General features: G+C 39.8%; 1 protein-coding gene across 1 annotated transcript in view; it reads right to left on the reverse strand.

Moving 5' to 3' along the window:
* melk (maternal embryonic leucine zipper kinase) overlaps window positions 1-18,645 on the reverse strand; it is a 70,542-nt gene that overhangs the window by 38,053 nt on the left and 13,844 nt on the right. The window contains exons 6-10 of the mRNA XM_078396933.1: window positions 16,922-16,990; window positions 11,324-11,416; window positions 9,251-9,349; window positions 5,925-5,993; window positions 4,916-5,014 (exon numbers count right to left, since the gene is read on the reverse strand). Of these exons, the coding sequence (XP_078253059.1) occupies window positions 4,916-5,014; window positions 5,925-5,993; window positions 9,251-9,349; window positions 11,324-11,416; window positions 16,922-16,990 (429 nt within the window). The remainder of the gene's footprint in view (window positions 1-4,915; window positions 5,015-5,924; window positions 5,994-9,250; window positions 9,350-11,323; window positions 11,417-16,921; window positions 16,991-18,645) is intronic.

Here is an 18,645-nt window from a genome sequence, read left to right on the forward strand (position 1 = left end):
GGCATCTTGGTTGGTGTAGGCGTTGGTTATAGGTGGCTGTTTCTGTTCATAGAACTCTGATGCTTTAATTTTGGTTAAAGTGTGGAGAAACTAGTCTTGCATTCCACATTTTGCATTAGAACAAAGCTGTACGAGAAAAAATTAATGCAAGCATTTCAATTCAATGAGTATTGTGGAGAAAGCAGATGAACAAAGCCTGGATCAGCGTTTGGAACTATAAATGGCGTGGCCATTGTCAAACCATAGTTGCTAGAGGGACATGACCGGCAGCTGAATGTTCTGCAGATATGATATTTCAGATGTGAATGAGAGAGAGCCAAAAGGACTAGTGGCATCACTAATAAGGGTTATCATGCCAGCACTCAATTCAGTACCTTCATGTAAGGTCCAGCCTTCTCGCTACTTAAAACAATCTTAACATTTATAGAGCTATGATCACTATTCCCAAACTGCTCTTCCACTGAAACATTAGTCACCTGGCCAGGCTCATTTCCCAATAAAAGGTCCAGTATGTTCCCTTCCTGGCTTGGAGATACTGCTTTCAGAAACCCTCTTGGATACACATAACAAATTCTGCCACGTTTAAGCCTTTGGCACTTAAATTCCAGTCGGTAATGGGAAAGTCAAAGTCACCCGATAAGATAACCCTGTTGTTTTGGCAGCTCTCGGTAATCTGTCTAAACATCTGTTCCTCTATCCCAGTTAGGCCTCCATAATAGTATAGGCACCCATAGCACCCAATAGTACTGCAATATCAGTCACCGAGGCTTATATGTGAAGATCCTTCAGGAGGGTGAACTCTTGTAAAGTGTCTGGACCCGATAGTGTACCTGGTTGCATTCTCAAAAGCTGTGTGGACCAACTGGCTGGAATTTTTGTGCACACCTTCAACCTTCATTACTATGGTCTGAGGTTCGCACCTGCTTTAAAAGAGCATTAATACTGGTGCCCAGGAAGAGTAAGGCGACATGCTTCAATGACTACTGGTTCAGGTGTTTAGAGATGAGCTTTCTAGGTATTAGCATGTTGAAGGCTGGGCAGCAGTCATTGAACAGCATTCTGACATTACTGTTCTTATTGTTAAAGTGATCCAGAGCTGAATGTAATGGCAAGCAATCTATTTTTCAGTATGCATATATACAAGGAGACTAGATTATCTGGAAAGACAAATTTTCAGCAAAGACCTGCCAATTAATTGGTGCACGATTTCAGAACCCATTCAAGCTGACAACTTTCCATGAGTTTACCCTCATGAATGCAGATCTGACTCCTGCACCAAGATGAATGGGACAGAGCCAGTGGGAAATGGGAGGTGGAGGGGTGGTACGGAACATGGGCCTTGTTGAAACTTTGTTTGTTGTTCAAAACAGATGTAAAATGCATTGATCACCCACTAATTTCCACTTTTAGCCTGTGATAATATTAAATGCTACCAGCCATCTGGCAACCACTTGATTGAACTGAGCCTCCAGTTTGTATTTTTTACTTGCCTCTTTTTAAAAAATATATAGAAAAATAGCTCTTGTTCATATTTGAGTTTTTCCAATCTTGCACACAAGTGAACACTGCTATGAAATCTTCTAACAAATTGGTTAAATTGAAATTATCTTAATTCAAATGCTTTATTACGAAGTTAAACATCAGTTTATTTGAAGCGTACAAGATTTCTTTTCAGAGTACTGAATCACATTCTCCCATAGTGACATTTTTGAACTTTTTCTTCATTTCAACAGGTGATTTTCAATCTACAAAATTCTGCATACTGTTGAAGTTGAAATTTATCATTTAGTTAAAATTAATAAACTTAAAATAATAAAGCAAATTAGGAACGTACAACGAGATCTTGGTGTCCTAGTGCATCAGTCACTGAAAGGAAGCATGCAGGTACAGCAGGCAGTGAAGAAAGCCAATGGAATGTTGGGCTTCATAACAAGAGGAGTTGAGTATAGGAGCAAAGAGGTCCTTCTGCAGTTGTACAGGGCCCTAGTGAGACCGCACCTGGAGTACTGTGTGCAGTTTTGGTCTCCAAATTTGAGGAAGGATATTATTGCTATTGAGGGCGTGCAGCGTAGGTTTACTAGGTTAATTCCCGGAATGGCGGGACTATCATATGTTGAAAGACTGGAGCGACTAGGCTTGTATACACTGGAATTTAGAAGGATGAGAGGAGATCTTATCGAAACGTATAAGATTATTAAGGGGTTGGACACGTTAGAGGCAGGAAACATGTTCCCAATGTTGGGGGAGTCCAGAACAAGGGGCCACAGTTTAAGAATAAGGGGTAGGCCATTTAGAACTGAGATGAGGAAAAACCTTTTCAGTCAGAGAGTTGTGAATCTGTGGAATTCTCTGCCTCAGAAGGCAGTGGAGGCCAATTCTCTGAATGCATTCAAGAGAGAGCTGGATAGAACTCTTAAGGATAGCAGAGTCAGGGGGTATGGGGAGAAGGCAGGAACGGGGTACTGATTGAGAATGATCAGCCATGATCACATTGAATGGCGGTGCTGGCTCGAAGGGCCGAATGGCCTCCTCCTGCACCTATTGACTATTATTTATTTCAAACATCAAGCATATAACTATAAAATAGGATAGTCAGTTCAACTAGTCTAAACAAATGTTTATGAACCACAAATCGTGAGTAGTGTTCCTTCATTCAACTTCCTGAGCTGAAACTACCATTTAATTCCATTCCATGAAATGAAAATTCAATGTGGCTAAAATTTTTGAATAAAGCAATTTAATCCAATTTCCCATTGAATTTATTAATTCCTACATTTCTCATATAGACAATAGACAATAGGTGCAGGAGTAGGCCATTCGGCCCTTCGAGCCAGCACCGTCATTCAATGTGATCATGGCTGATCATTCACAATCAGTACCCTGTTCCTGCCCTCTCCCCATACCCCCTGACTCCACTATCATTAAGTGCTCTATCTAACTCTCTTGAAAACATCCAGAGAATCGGCCTCCGCTGCCTTCTGAGGCAGAGAATTCCACAAATTTACAACTCTGAGTGAAAATGTTTTTCCTTATCTCCGTTCTAAATGGCCTACCCCTTATTCTTAAATTGTGGCCCCTGGTTCTGGACTCCATCATTGGGAACATGTTTCCTGCCTCTCGCGTGTCCAATCCCTTAATAATCTTATATGTTTCAATAAGATCATATGGACTCAAGAAGCCATTCGGCCTATTATGCTGCAAGAAAAAAAACAGTCAATCCAATTTCATGACTTAGTTCTTCATAACCTTTCTTCTTTCACATGCTCATTATTCTACCCCAATTCTTCATCGGCTCACCAGAAGAAGAGCAATTTACTATGGCTAATTACCCTACCAAACAGGATGTCTTTGGGATACAGGACAAAATTAAATGCCTAAGGGAATTATATACAATCTCCCTGGGATTCGACAGACAGCATTAGAGGTTAGGATCGAATCTTTGTTGCTGGGGCTATCCGGATCAAGAAAATTTCACTGTTTTGGTTGAGAAAGACCAAATTCATGTAATTTAAATGTTACTGGATTCATAGTAAAAACACATTAAAACACATGTTGCATTAGAATTATAGGTAATTGCATAAATACAAAATGGAAAACAGTTAGTGCATTTTAATTAGAGAAAAATTCCAACAATGTGGTATCCTCAGGAGTTTGGAGGTGATAGATTGGCAGGCTTTCCAGACTATTGGATGTTATTCATATTAACCCTTAACACAACTTTGATTCAGTTCATTTCAGATGTCACATAGTAAAATAATAAACCTTTAAGTAACCTCAGCAAGTTTAAAACCAGTGCAGGATACAAGACTCAGTGAGCTAGATAGTAAGGCATCAGGATTATGAATTGGCTAATGTATTTCACAATGTAACAATACCCAGAGAAAAGCAAAGCTGAAACACTGATATAAAGAAATGAACAGTTTAAAACTGATGAATGCTCAGAGAAATCTAGCTTCTCATTGTTACTGCACTAACAGGGTTTTGAATATTGCTTTTTAAAATTCAAAGTGTGTTCCTCTAGTATCAGGAAAATGGTAAATCAGTAAACCAGTCATTACATATTATAGTTCCCGTGTTGTACATGTAGAATTCGTATTTATTTGTAGAGACAATAATGGTTCAAATTCAAGACTGCAAATGGCACAATTCTTTTGAGCAGATTGGTTATTGCCCTGCCCTCAAAATCATTTTAAATAGCTTTAGAATGGTTACAGGTATCTGAGATTTTGTAAAATTTAGATTTAATAATGTGACCCGCAAAGTTGTTTAGGAAATAGAATACACACTTTCTATTAAAAACACTGGGATTATTCAGATCAGAATGTTTTTCATAAATTCATAAATTAGAGAAGCAGAATAAGGCCATTCACCCATTAAGTCTGCTCTGCCATTCAATCATGGCTGTTCTATCTTTCCCTCTCAACCCCATGCACCCGCCTTCTCCCCATAACCCCCGACACCCTCACTAATCATGAATCTACCAATCTCTGCCTTAAAAATATTTATTGACGACCTTCACAGCCGCCTGTGGCAATAAATTCCACAGATTTACGACCCTCTGACTAAAGAAATTCCTCCTCATCCCCTTTCTAAAGGTAAGTTTTTTTTATTCTGAGGCTACGGCCTCTGGTCCTACTCTCCCACTAGTGGAAATATCCTCTCCACATTCACTTGAAAAAAGGCCTTTAATTATTCAAGTAATTCAATATTTTTAAAAAGATTATAGATTCTCAAAATGCCAATTAAGTTTGCAGTTTTTAAACATATAGATTTTAGTGTTTTCCAGATGGTCAATAATAAATAAATTATCAATAATAAATTTGGGAACCAAATCATAATGTGGAGATTGTTCATTGGTGGAAACTTTTCCTGTAACATTTAGTACATTATTCATATTTGGCTTCAAAACACTCACTGGATATCTGGTACGCCATTCCACCGGGCAACCGTAATCTTGCATTAGCCAAGGGTGGCTCAGAAGATCTTTTACAGTGATCCGCTTCCTTGGATCCACCTGTGGGAAGGAATTAGAACGGTAAAGTCTTTGAAATACTTTGTCAAATGCAAAATATATCAAACATAATGCATTTAAATTCTAAATTACCTGTCGCACAATTTTTACCATTTAAAATTATGAATATTTATCAATGTAAATATTGTGAACTACAGGTTTTTGGCAACAGAATTGTTCTTGCACTCCAGCAACATTAAATTGAACTAATTTAAGATGTTTTAGTGAAGGCTCTCCATGAAAATCCATTCATTCCAAATATTTTTTTAAAATTTACTTAATGTATTTTTTAAAGTTCATCATCAGATTTTTGGGAAATCACAATTCTAAGACTTTTGAGAAAAAAATCACTTGTTTATTTTAAACAAGCCCTCAAATCATGTACTTTTGCATGAATATTGTAGATACTTAATTGTCTTGGGTGTTAACATATGTTTTAAACTGGTCTTTGCTCAATCAAAATTAAGTTCATAAAACCATCTTAGAGTTGCATGACTATATTAATTCAGGCAAAATGTTGCTTAGCTATTAACATAATGGATTGGAGAGATAGAAGACTTCAACTTTACCAACTGTATCACAAATTAAATATTATCCAAACTCAGTTCACAAAGTTCACTGTCCAAACATGAACCAAATTCTGGCACCAGAGGACTTTATTCTCAAGTTCTAAAGTACAGTGCAGCCTTAATATTAGATGTGTTACATTCTCAGCAAGAAACCTTTCCTTCTACAATATATCAAAGTGCAATGTTGCTAAACTTAATGGTATCCATTACTAATGCCTACAGGTCATATGTAATTAAATAAATACATTTTTTAAACATCTTGGAGGAAATAAAGTTACACATTTTTCAGGTTTCTAAAGACACTTCAAAATTTATTCCAAACAATTGATTCAATAGAATTCTACCTGCAACATTTGATTCAAAACGAGTACACTTGTAGGTGAGAGCCATTTAGGTATGTTAAATTTTCCCCTCTGCAAAAAGAAAAAAATATTTTTACCGAAGTTGCATTATTCGTCTTAAATCAAGTTCAATACTCCTCAACCAACATGGGGTTCAGTATGCCAAAAGGAGAAAACTCAAGTTTTCAAATTGGTCATGAACCATGATATATTTTTAAAAGAGAGATGATGACTGAAATCTCTGAGATAAGAACTCTTTTGGTGCAGACTTAAGAGTCAAATGCATTAAAAGCACCCAAAAAACTGAGAGGTTGCATAAAAACTAAACACTGTTTCTCCATGTTTAGTTCTGACTCTGGGGACAGAAAGCAGACCTGTCCCAGACGACCTGAGAGGTCTGGATTGTTCACAATGTACGGGGATCGCTGGGCGGCACGGACTTGGAGGGCCGAAAAGGCCTGTTTCCGGCTGTATATATATGATATGATATGATAATGTAGTAGAAGATCAGAAATGTATTTTGGCCCTAAACCAAGGGTTCCCAACCTGGGGTAAATTTACCCCCAGGGGGTAAATTTCACCTACCATTATTGTTATTTGAACTTAAAATAATAATGCTAAAAACAGTATTTTTAAATTTCCCCTTTGTCGTTTGCTTTATTATGGTAGTGTAAACTCAAATTACTGAACAAAACAGGGTAGGGGTAAATTTACTTTTGAAAAGTTGCCAGGGGTAAATGTGATGAAAAAGCCTAAACCATTCAGTGCTTTATAAACTAACAGTAGTATTTTGAAATCAATTCTTTGACAGACTGGAAGCTAGTGGAAAGACCTCAGAACTGGAGTGATGTGATCCACTTTCTTGGTCTTAGTGAGGACTCGAGCAGCAACGTTCTGAATCAGCTGCAGCTGTCTAATTGATTTTTTTAGGGAGACCTGTAGAGATAGAGACAGCATTACAGTAGTCAAGTCTACTGAAGATAAATGCATGGACAAGCTTTTCCAAATCCTGCTGAGCCATAAGTCCTTTAACCCGTGATATATTTTTAAGGTGATAGTAGGCTGACTTTGTAATTGTCTGAATGTTGCTATTGAAATTCAGGTCTGAGTCCATGACTACACCAAGATTTTTGGTTTTGTTCGTGTTTTTTTGCCGATTGAAGCTGAGCGCTGACTTAATTGTTCCTCTTTGGCTCCAAAAACAACTACCTCAGTTTTGTCTTCGTTTAATTGAAGAAAGTTTTGGCACATCCAATCGTTGATTTGTTCAATGCACTTACTCAGTGTTTGTATTGGACCATAGTCCCCTGGTGATATGGTTATGCAAATTTGTGTGTCTTCTGCATAATTATCGTAACTTATTTTGTTGTTTTCCATAATCTGAGCCAGTGAAAGCATGTTGATGTTAAACAGAAGAGGCCCCAGAATGGAGCCCTGGGGAACTCTTCATGTCATATTTGTCCTTTCTGATATAATTACCTATAGACACAAAGTAGTCCCTGTTCTTTAAGTAGGGTTCAAACCAGTTTAGTACTGTGCCAGAAAGTCCAACCCAGTTTTTCAATCAGTCTAGTAATAGGGTGTGGTCGACCGTGTCAAATGCAGGACTGAGATCCAGTAATACTGAGACTGAAGGATCACAACCCGAAACGTCACCCATTCCTTCTCTCCAGAGATGCTGCCTATTCCGCTGAGTTACTCTAGCTTTTTGTGTCTATCTTCAGTTTAAACCAGGACCTGCAGTTCCTTCCTATACATCCACTGTGGTTTTATTGGTCCAGATGTTAATGAGGCCGGTGTGGAAACCCTGGGTTCCTGACAGGACTGGCAGATGGGTACTTTGTAGAATGCACAGAGGGGTTCAGTGCTCCCTGAATGCAAGGCGTTAGGTTCCCAATACAATCCTGATTGTTCCTTTTCATGAGCCAGGGATTCCCAAAAATTAGTGAGGATGTTATGTTTTCTCTCCAACCCCTCCTACCCCCCACCCCCACCAAGGGAACATATCCTTGGATAGCTCCCTTTGTCCACCAGACACCAACTATTTCTTCAGTTATAATGACTCTGAATGTGGATACATTATTTTTGATTATCCACAAGCTCAAGTCAAGTCAAGTCAAGTTTATTTGTCACATACACACACACGATGTGCAGTGAAATGAAAGTGGCAATGCCTGCGGATTGTGCACAAAAAAGAATTACAGTTACAGCATATAAATAAAGTTAATAAGTTAATATAGAGAAGACAAAATTTAGTCCCTGGAGTTATAAAAGTTAACAGTCCTGATGGCCTATGGGAAGAAACTCCGTCTCATCTTCTCCGTTTTCACAGCGTGACAGCGGAGGCGTTTGCCTGACCGTAGCATCTGGAACAGTCCGTTGCTGGGGTGGCAGGGGTCCCTCATGATCTTGCTTGCTCTGGATCTGCACCTCCTAATGTATAGGTCCTGCAGGGGGAAGAGTGTAGTTCCCATGGTGCGTTCTGCCGAACGCACTACTCTCTGCAGGGCCATCCTGTCCAGGGCCGAGCTGTTCCCAACCCAGACTGTAATGTTGCCGGATAGGATGCTCTCTACAGCCCCGGAGTAGAAGCAATGAAGGATCCCCAGAGACACTCTGAATTTCCTCAGCTGTCTAAGGTGGTAAAGGTGCTGCTTTGCCTTACCCACCAGTGCGGCAATGTGCGTTGCCCATGTCAGATCCTCTGTGATGTGGACTCCCAAGTATTTAAAACTGCTCACCCTATCCACAGTAGACCCATTTATCTCCAGTGGTGTGTACGTCCTTGGATGTTTAGCCCTTCTAAAGTCCACAATCAGCTCCATAGTTTTAGTGACATTCAAGAGGAGGCTATTGTCCTGACACCAGAGTGCCAGATCAGCCACCTCCTCCCGGTAGGCCTTCTCATTGTTGTCGGAGATCCGGCCCACCACCACAGTGTTATCAGCAAACTTGATGATGGAGTTTGAGCTGAACCTGGCCCCACAATCATGTGTGTACAGGGAGTACAGTAGGGGGCTAAGGACGCAACCCTGGGGGGATCCTATGTTCAGGGTGAGGGAGCTAAATGTGTGTTCCCCCATCCTGACCACTTGGGGCCTGGCGGTGAGAAAGTCCAGGACCCAGGCACACAGAGGGGTGCTCCAATTCTATCATGATCATTCTGGTCTATCATTCACAGAAGATCAATTGACATGTTGATTTATCAACTCAAAAGATATGGTTTACTGCGCTGGCTGAAATTAAATACTGTGGTGAAAGGAGGGCACATAATGCAAAACGCTTATGCTTATGCAAAACATATAGATAAATTGCAAAAAAGAATTTACCAATATCTTCCTGTATAGAGTCATCATATTATCATCATCAAATGGAAGAAATCCACAAAGAAGTGCATACAAGAGAACTCCCATACTCCAGATGTCTGCCTGATATTTGTTCAAAAGAAAGGAAGATTATTGAAGCGTCATCTTAAACTTTCAGGCATCATAATTGTGGCATGATTTCAACATTATCAATTCATCCTATCGTGTAAAATCTCACATTTTCCCACATCATGGTCCGTCTTGCATCTTTCTATCTACTTACTTAACCTGTTTATATATTTTGCATTTTTCTCAAACCTATTTTTTCTATCTAGCCTTGTATCATGAACTAACATGGTTATATTAATGGTTTATGAAAAGTATCATGTGTGAATAATTAAGTGTCTACGATGAATGTGTAGCACCAACTGAATTGTCCGCCAGCCTAAAAATGGGTCGTTTATTCCTACTTTCTGTGCATTAATAATTATATAATCTTTTCAATATTAACAAACCAATAATTCCTTTTTAACTTTGCATTGCTTTACCAAATACTTTTTGATAATACATAGATCCACTTCAGTAAATTATGTCAGCCCTGTCTAATCATTTTATCATCTTTTAGATGTTTTCTTAGAGAGCGAGGGGGGGGTCTTGATTGAAATAGAAGAACCTGTGGAATCTTGACAGTGAACATGGAAAGGATGTTTCCATGTGAGAGAGAATCTAGAGCTGGACCTCAGTTTTAAAACACTTCCCATTTAGGACAGAGGAGGAAATATTTTTCTGAGGGTCATAAGCCTTTGGAATACTCAACCTAGGAGGGTGATGGAAGGAAAGTCAATATTTTAAGCAGGCGGGGGGATAGAATATTGATAAGAAAGGGGGTGAAAATGCTGGAGCAGACAAAAGATTGAGTGGCCTCCTCTTGCTTTTAATTTGTATTATTAAACGATGATAGATGCGAGGCTAATTGGTCCAAAGTTTCTTTCTTTTTTCATCTGCCTCCTCTCAAACAAGGCAACATAGTTTAAAGATTAGGGAAAATTTAAAACCAACATGTTCAGGTACTTCTCAGAGGGTGATGAATCTCTGGAATTCTCTTCACTGGAAAACTGTGCAGGCCAGATCATTGGGAATATTTAAAGTGGATATAAATACATTTTTGAAAGATCAAGGAATAGAAGCCTATGGAAACTGGCACAGAAGAGATAATAGACAATAGGTGCAGGAGGAGGCCATTCGGCCCTTCGAGCCAGCACCGCCATTCAATGTGATCATGGCTGATCATTCTCAATCAGTACCCCGTTCCTGCCTTCTCCCCATACCCCCTGACTCCGCTATCCTTAAGAGCTTTATCCAGCTCTCTCTTGAATGCATTCAGAGAATTGGCCTCCACTGCCTTCTGACGCAGAGAATTCCACAGATTCACAACTCTCTGACTGAAAAAGTTTTTTCTCATCTCAGTTCTAAATGGCCTACCCCATATTCTTAAACTGTGGCCCCTTGTTCTGGACTCCCCCAACATTGGGAACATGTTTCCTGCCTCTAACGTGTCCAACCCCTTAACAATCTTATACGTTTCGATAAGATCTCCTCTCATCCTTCTAAATTCCAGTGTGTACAAGCCTAGTCGCTCCAGTCTTTCAACATATGAAAGTCCAGCCATTCCGGGAATTAACCTAGTAAACCTACGCTGCACGCCCTCAGCCTGGGACAAATGAATCATGATCATATTAAATGGCAGAACGTGTTTGAGGGACTGAATGATTTACTCCTGCTTCTATTTTCTTATATTCTTAAGTAATGAGTGTTACTTTGCCACCCTTCACTCAATAAACAAAGGCAATTTTTTTCAGAACGGAAGACAAAAAACGGTACTTAATACAAGTAAAAATTATCATTCATTAGTTGGGAGACATTGCATTAAACAGAATTTCAGCCTTTATTGAGCATCCAAAAGAGATTTCCAAGGAACACATCAAAATATTCCCTATAGGAGCAAAGATTTTATCAGTATAAGGAAAATCAGACTTAAACTATTAATTACATTTTATTATTTAAATATAAAATACACTAATAAAATACTGCACTTACCTCAGATCCAATATAAGCTTTCCCTTGAAGAAGTTCAGGTGCTGCATAGGCGGGGCTACCACAGCACGTTGTTAACTGGTAATTTAAACCACCCTGCAGCAAAAAGAAAAGTGAAGGTGCAGGTTTTTTTACCCCCAAATAGCATCAATCCATCAAATCTTTGGGTAAATAACTTAACGTTTTTGACTCCATTTTAACTATTGGTACTTTGACTCTCGAAGGCAGGGGTCTTACTTAGGTTCAAATGCAACACTGCAGCATTTCCCAGGTAGCTATTCTTCTGAGTTACCCAGGAAAGCTTTGTCCATTGTCTATTTTCTAATAAGATTCACTAAAAATTAAAAGGAGTGCAAAGCCTAGCTGCTATTTCATCTTTCTCAAGTTTACATGTTTTATTTTTCTTTTGACCAAATTTGCAACCTCTTTGGTCATCCAAGGATCCTTTACTTTGCCATTCTTATACTTCATCCTTGCTGCATCAAGCTGGTCCTGGACTTTGATCAACCAGTCCTTTAAACCATTCCCGAGTCAGATGTGGATTTACCCTATAACAATTGCTCCCAATGTACCTTCTCAAGCTCCTACCTAATAATGTTGTAATTAGCCTTACTCCAATTTAGTCCCATCCTGTAAAGTCCGGACTTATCCCTTTTTCAAAACAAACTTAGTATTTGTGGAAACAAGATGCTGATTTACAAAGGGCACAAAGTGCTGGAGTAACTCAGCCGGTCAGACAGCATCTCTGGAGAACATGGATAGGTGACGTTCAGACTGAAGGATCGTTCAGACTCATGGAGTTATTATCCTTGTAGAGTTATGGTGTAGAACTACTAGAGTTATGATCAGTATCCTCAAAATTAACTTCCACTGAAACACCAGTCACCTGGCCAGGCTCATTTCCTAACACAAGATGCAGGATACTTCTTTCTCGAGTTGGATTAATCATATTCTGTTTCAGGAAACCCTCTTTGATACACCTCACATACTCTGCTCCATGTAAGCCTTTGTATAGGACAAGACCCACACAATATTTTGTGAGTTAAAGTCACCCACTAAGGCCTCCATGTTGGTTTGGCATCTTTCTGTAAGCAACCATGTTGTTTTGACATCTTTTGGTAATCTGTCTACATATCTGTGCTAGCTCCCGCTGATTATTGGCGGCCAATAGTACAATTCCATTAGTGCTTACCGATTTCACCTCTGCAAACGAACCCTCCAGTATGTTCTCTAGGTGCTGCTGTGATATTAGAAACATAAACAATAGGTGCAGGAGTAGGCACCGCCATTCAATATGATCATGGCTGATCATCCTAAATCATTACCCCGTTCCTGCTTTTTCCCAATATCCATTGATTCCGTTAGCCCTAAGAGCTATATCTAACGTAGCTATAGCTGAGCTATATTCTCCCTGATTAGTAGAGGAACTCTTCCACCTTGTTTCTCCTCTATCACGTCTGAATTATCAAAACCCTGGGAAAACCAAGCTGCAAGTTGTGTCCCTCAATGTTTTCACAATAGCAACATCAGTCTCAAACACCGATCCAGGCTAAGTTCATCTGTTTTCCCCAAAATACACCTTGCATTGAAATAAAAATACTTTAGCCCATCAGCTTCACCTTATTCCTTCACCTCTCCCTTCCTGTCCTACCTTTGAGACTTACTGGTCCTAACCTCTACCTGCACACAACTCCTTGTGCCCTCTTAGTTCAGTAGCATTGGTCAAGAGAAAATTGTCAGTACTGAGAAAATGCACTCTACTGTGGAAAATATGCAATTCTTTTCTTCCACTTGAACACAACTTATCATCCAAAAAACGATAATTCCAATATGCCAATTAGTACTGCACTGATCAGAGATTCAAATATGTAATGCCTTAATACACAAGCCATCACACAATGGATTTAATTTTCAATTTGAGAAAGTTTAATAGATTGCAAGTGCACCATGTCACCCACCAGCAGTCAGTAACTTGGTTTATTTAGCCTTCACCCTTATTTAACACGAGGAATTAAATTAAGATCCTAGCTCCCACTTCAACGGGATGATAAAGGAACCACAGTAACAGTCTAAGTGTTGAGGCATTCTGTCATACGCTAACAAATAATTGTTCCCCATATAATCCTGCCATTTTTAAATTGTGGTCATAGGATCTTGCTGTTGGAAAATTGACATGTTTCCCACATTAAAACATCTACTGCATTTCAAAAGGTAATTGGGTTTCCTTCGGGGGAGGGGGGTGAACCCTCGGAAAGATCTGGGCCCAATGGTATACCCGATCGTTCTCAAAACCTGTGCAGACCAACTGGCTGGAGTTTTTGCAGACATTTTCAACCTCTCATTACTGAGGTCTGAGGTTCCCACCTGCTTTAAGAGGGCATCAATAATAATAAAAGGGCTCAAGAAGAGTAAGGTGACGTGCCTCAATGACTATCGACCAGTGGCACTAACGTCCGTGGTGATGAAGTGCTTTGAGAGGTTGGTTATGGTGCATATCAACTCCTCCCTCTACAAGAACCTCAACCCACTACAGTTCACCTACCGTCACCACAGGTAAACGGAGGATACGATCTCACTGGCTCTCCACTCCGCACTGGCCCACTTGGACAATAAAAACACCCACGTCAGGCTGTTGTTTATAGGCTACAGCTCGGCGTTCAATACCATCATCCCTTCCAAGCTGTTTACCACGCTCACGGAACTGAGTCTCTGCGCATCTCTCTGCAATTGGATCCTCAACTTCCTCATCCACAGACCACAGTCTGTTCGAATTGGCAAATACTTATTAACAATCAGTACGGGAGCACCTCAAGGCTGCATGCTCAGCCCCTTGCCCTACTCATTCTATACTCATGACTGTGTAGCCAGAAAGAATGCAAACTCCATCTTCAAGTTCGCCAACGACACCACCGTTGTTGGACGAATTACAGATGGTGATGAGTCAGAGTATAGAAGTGAGATCGACCGATTGACCAAATGGTGCCAGCACAACAACCTGGTTCTCAATATCAGTAAAACCAATGAACTGATTGTGGACTTTGGAAGAGGAAGGATGAGGACCCACAATCCTATTTATATTGGTGGAGAGAGTGCAAAACTTCAAATTCCTGGGTGTGCATATTTCCGAAGATCTTTCCTGGACCCAGCACACTCATGCAATAATAAATAAAGCACATCAATGCCTCTACCTGCTTAGAAGATTACGGAGATTCAGTATGTCAGAGAGGATTCCCTTGAACATTCTACAGGTCTACAGTAGAGAGCATATTGACTGGTTGTGTCATGGCCTGGTACGGCAACTTGAACGCCCAGGAGCGAAAAAGTCTGCAAAAAGTTGTGAACACTGCCCAGTCCATCACCGACTCTGACCTCCCCACCATCGAAGGGATTTATCGGAGTCGCTGCCTCAAAAAGGCAGCCAGCATCATCAGAGACCCACACCACCCTGGCCACACACTCATTTCTCCCCTACCTTCGGGAAGAAGGTACAGGAGCCTGAAAACTGTAACGTCCAGGTTCAGGATCAGCTTCTTCCCTACAGCCATTAGGCTGTTAAACACTACAACCTCAAATAAGCTCTGACCTACAATAGACTATTATTATTATAGCACTACTATTGTTTATTTTTTGTGTATACGTATGTGTGCGTATGTATATATAATATATATATATGTGTGTGTGTGTACTTGTGAGTATGTGTATATATACACACTGAACTTTTTTCTCTCTCGTTTATTATATTGTTTACAGTGTGCAATGTTTAGATATTCTGTTGTGCTGCACTGCAGCAAGTAAGGATTTCATTGTTCTATCTGGGACATATGACAATAAAACACTCTTGACGATGACTTGGGATCCATTACATTATCTGAAGTTCTTTCTTTAGCGCAGAAAAGCAGAGAGGTAAAGGATAGAAAAACAAAAAAATGTTAGAAAATCTCAGCAGATCAGGCAGTATCTGTGGAAAGAGAAACTGTTAATGTTTCAGAAGAGGGACCTTTCATTTGACTTTCTTTCTTTATCCCCTCTCCCCATTCCTAACAAGGATCGAGTCCCCCTTGTCCTCACCTTCTACCCCATCAGCCAGCATATACAACAAATTATCCTCCAACATTTCCGTCACCTGCAACAGGATCCCACTACTGGCAACAATTTCCCATCTCCTCCCCTTTCTGCTTTCCGCAGAGACCATTTCCTCCATAACTCCCTGGTCCACTCGTCCCTTCGCACCCAAACCACCCCCTCCCCAGGTACTTTCCCCTGCAACCACAGGAGATGCAACACCTGTCCCTTTACCTCCCCCCTCGACTCCATCCAAGAACCCAAACAGTCTTTCCAGGTGAGGCAGAGGTTCACCTGCACCTCTTCCAACCTCATCTATTGTATCCGCTGTTCCAGATGTCAACTTCTCTACAGCGGTGAGACCAAACGCAGGCTCGGCGATCGTTTCGCTCAACACCTTCGCTCAGTCCGCCTTAACCAACCTGATCTCCCGGTGGCTCAGTACTTCAACTCCCCCTCCCACTCCCAGTCTGACCTTTCTGTCATGAGCCTCCTCCATTGTCATAGTGAGGCCCACCGCAAATTGGAGGAACAGTATCTCATATTTCGATTGGGCAGCTTGCACCCCAGCGGTATGAACATTGATTTCTCTAACTTTAGATAGCTCTGTCCCTCTTTCCCCTCCCCCTTCCCAGTTCTCCCACTGTCTTCCTGTCTCCAACCACATCCTTTCTTTGTCCCGCCCCCTCCTTAGACATCAGTCTGAAGAAGGGTCTCGACCCGAAAAGTCACCCATTCCTTCTCTCGTGAGATGCTGCCTGACCCGCTGAGTTACTCCAGCATTTTGTGATGCCTTATTTCTTTGCCACATCATCCAGGATAGCAGCAACATGTGGGTGAAACTTAGGGAATTTCTCTGATAATGAATGGATATAACAGATGAGATAAAGCACTACAGTTGTGCAATTTGTTGTTGATGTGTTTCAGCAGACCGGTCTATGCACAGAAAAGGAAAGAATGAGGATAGCAGGCAGAATTAGATGCAAAATGGTCAGGATGAAAAGGCATGGCCAAGATATCAGAGTGAGGGTGAGATAGCAAATTAAAATGGCAGGAAACTAAAAACTCGGGGACATTCTTATTGTGAGGACTAGCGCATTAAGAACTTGTTGAAACAAATACATTTTATGCCACAGGGCACAATATTTCTCTTCCATACTAATAATCACAAATTAAACACAGAAGTCCTCAACTTCAACTACCATAATAAACATATTGGAATGCATCAATGCACTTTATCTGCAGGTGCTGTCGAATCAAATGAACAACAGCTTCAGAACATGTGCAATGTAAACTTTCAAAATACATTAAAAGGAAAATCAACTACTTTTTTAATGTTATGGGCTAATTTTCTTGTCACCTTTTGAACACAACTGGGCATTTCCACTGAAACCTGAACACTGAAAATCACACATATTTGCCTGCTTCCACTGGGTAATGATTACTGTAGAGATGTCACCAGTGTCAAAATACATCAATTCTTTTACAAAACCAAGTGAAGAATACAAATCTTTGGAACTATAAAAAGGTTCTACATACCTTGGGTTTTGCACAAAGGCCAAAATCAATCAACTTCAAATTATGATCTTCATCAATTAGTAGATTTTCCTATTTAAAAACAACATTAGATAATGTCAAAAAGAGAAACTGAAATATTTGTCTTGCATCAAGAGCTGGCTACCAGGATTAATAAATACTGGATATAAAACTGGACTACAACTTGCTTGGGATAAAAGGTATCTGAAATCCTTGAAAACTCCACATGTCTAAACCATGTAATTTAGAAAGCTAGCCTTCCATTCCAGCTACATGTTCAACTATTCCAAATCCCTGCCCCATTGATTTAACTTGTCAACTTATTACATTCTGCTAAATGACCTTCATGCAGGAGCCACGTTATTCTACAAATGTTCTGCTATCATATTCTATTTCAGAGTTGGAAAGGAAAGATGTTCCTGTAGAATAGCTGAGAAACAAAGTAGACATTCTGGTTACTAGCTATTTGAGTATTCCATCCAGGCACACAATTCCAGATAAACTGTATTTTGAAAGTTTATGAACTAAATTTGAACAATCATTTTGGCTACCCTACTTTTCATATAATGTTTGTAAAGTAGTTTGAGAGCTCTCCTCTGCATTGTTCATGAGCATTTCTTCACATTCCTTAGGTGGGTATTACCACTTTCTTAAATCTGTTTTTCTTTATATCACTCAGACAGTTCTCTGTAGGAGTTATTCATTACGTTTGCATACATTTCTTGTCAAGCAGGATTTAAAAAAAGAATGTAGAGCAAGTGATCTTAGAGGTTCTGTGAAAGGTCTGATATATTATCAAGTACATTTCTGGCCACATTCAACTTGATCTGAAGTTCAGCCTATTGTGGCAATATGCTGACTCTTCCCTCCAAAGTCAATGTTACCAATTGTTAATCCAGGGTCTGACATGCACAAGAAAATAGGAGCAGGAGTAGGAATAGGATAGGCTATCAGGCCCCTCATCATTTTTTCTGACTAAAGCACTTCTAACTGTAAGAATACTGATGACTGGGACTTGATTCCACTATGTGTTAGTAGGTTATTTTTGTTTTGCAGAGCTCCACATATAATCAACGGACAAGTTAGTTCAAATGTTTAGACAACCTTATTTATACGAGTGTTCACAACCTTATTTATGCCACAAAGGGATTTCTAATAGCAAAAGGATAATTAATTGATTTGATTTAGACCGTCCCAATTTCCCCATCTTCCTCGTAAATTTATTGTCAAATTCAATTATAATCACTTAATAATCTAGACTTGAACTATACATTGTTGAGATTCACAACGTTCAGTTAATTTATAGCAAATTGCCCATTTTGATACCCAAAATATATATTTAAACAAGACATTTTTAAAAAATATTAATGAAAACAGCATGTGCAGCAACCTGAAAACAAGAATGCTGCAAAAATAATGATGCCACAATATATTCAAATTATTGACACTCAGCCTTTCAGGAACTATAGGTAAGTGCGGCACAACAGTCAAATTATTAGAATGATTATACAAAGCAAACCATGATAGTTGGAGAATTTAAATGTTAGTTAAATAAGTTAGTCAAAATTAAAAGTGTCCAGAGTCATAAAGTGATACAATGTGGAAACCGGCCCTTCGGCCCAATTTGCCCACACCGACCAACATGTCCCAGCTGCACTAGTTCCACCTGCCAACATTTGGTCCATATCCCTCCAAATCTGTCTTATCCTTGAAATCACTTGGTCCTA

Source organism: Rhinoraja longicauda, chromosome 3 (assembly GCF_053455715.1).
Source record: "Rhinoraja longicauda isolate Sanriku21f chromosome 3, sRhiLon1.1, whole genome shotgun sequence".
Classification (NCBI taxonomy): Eukaryota; Metazoa; Chordata; class Chondrichthyes; order Rajiformes; family Arhynchobatidae; genus Rhinoraja; species Rhinoraja longicauda.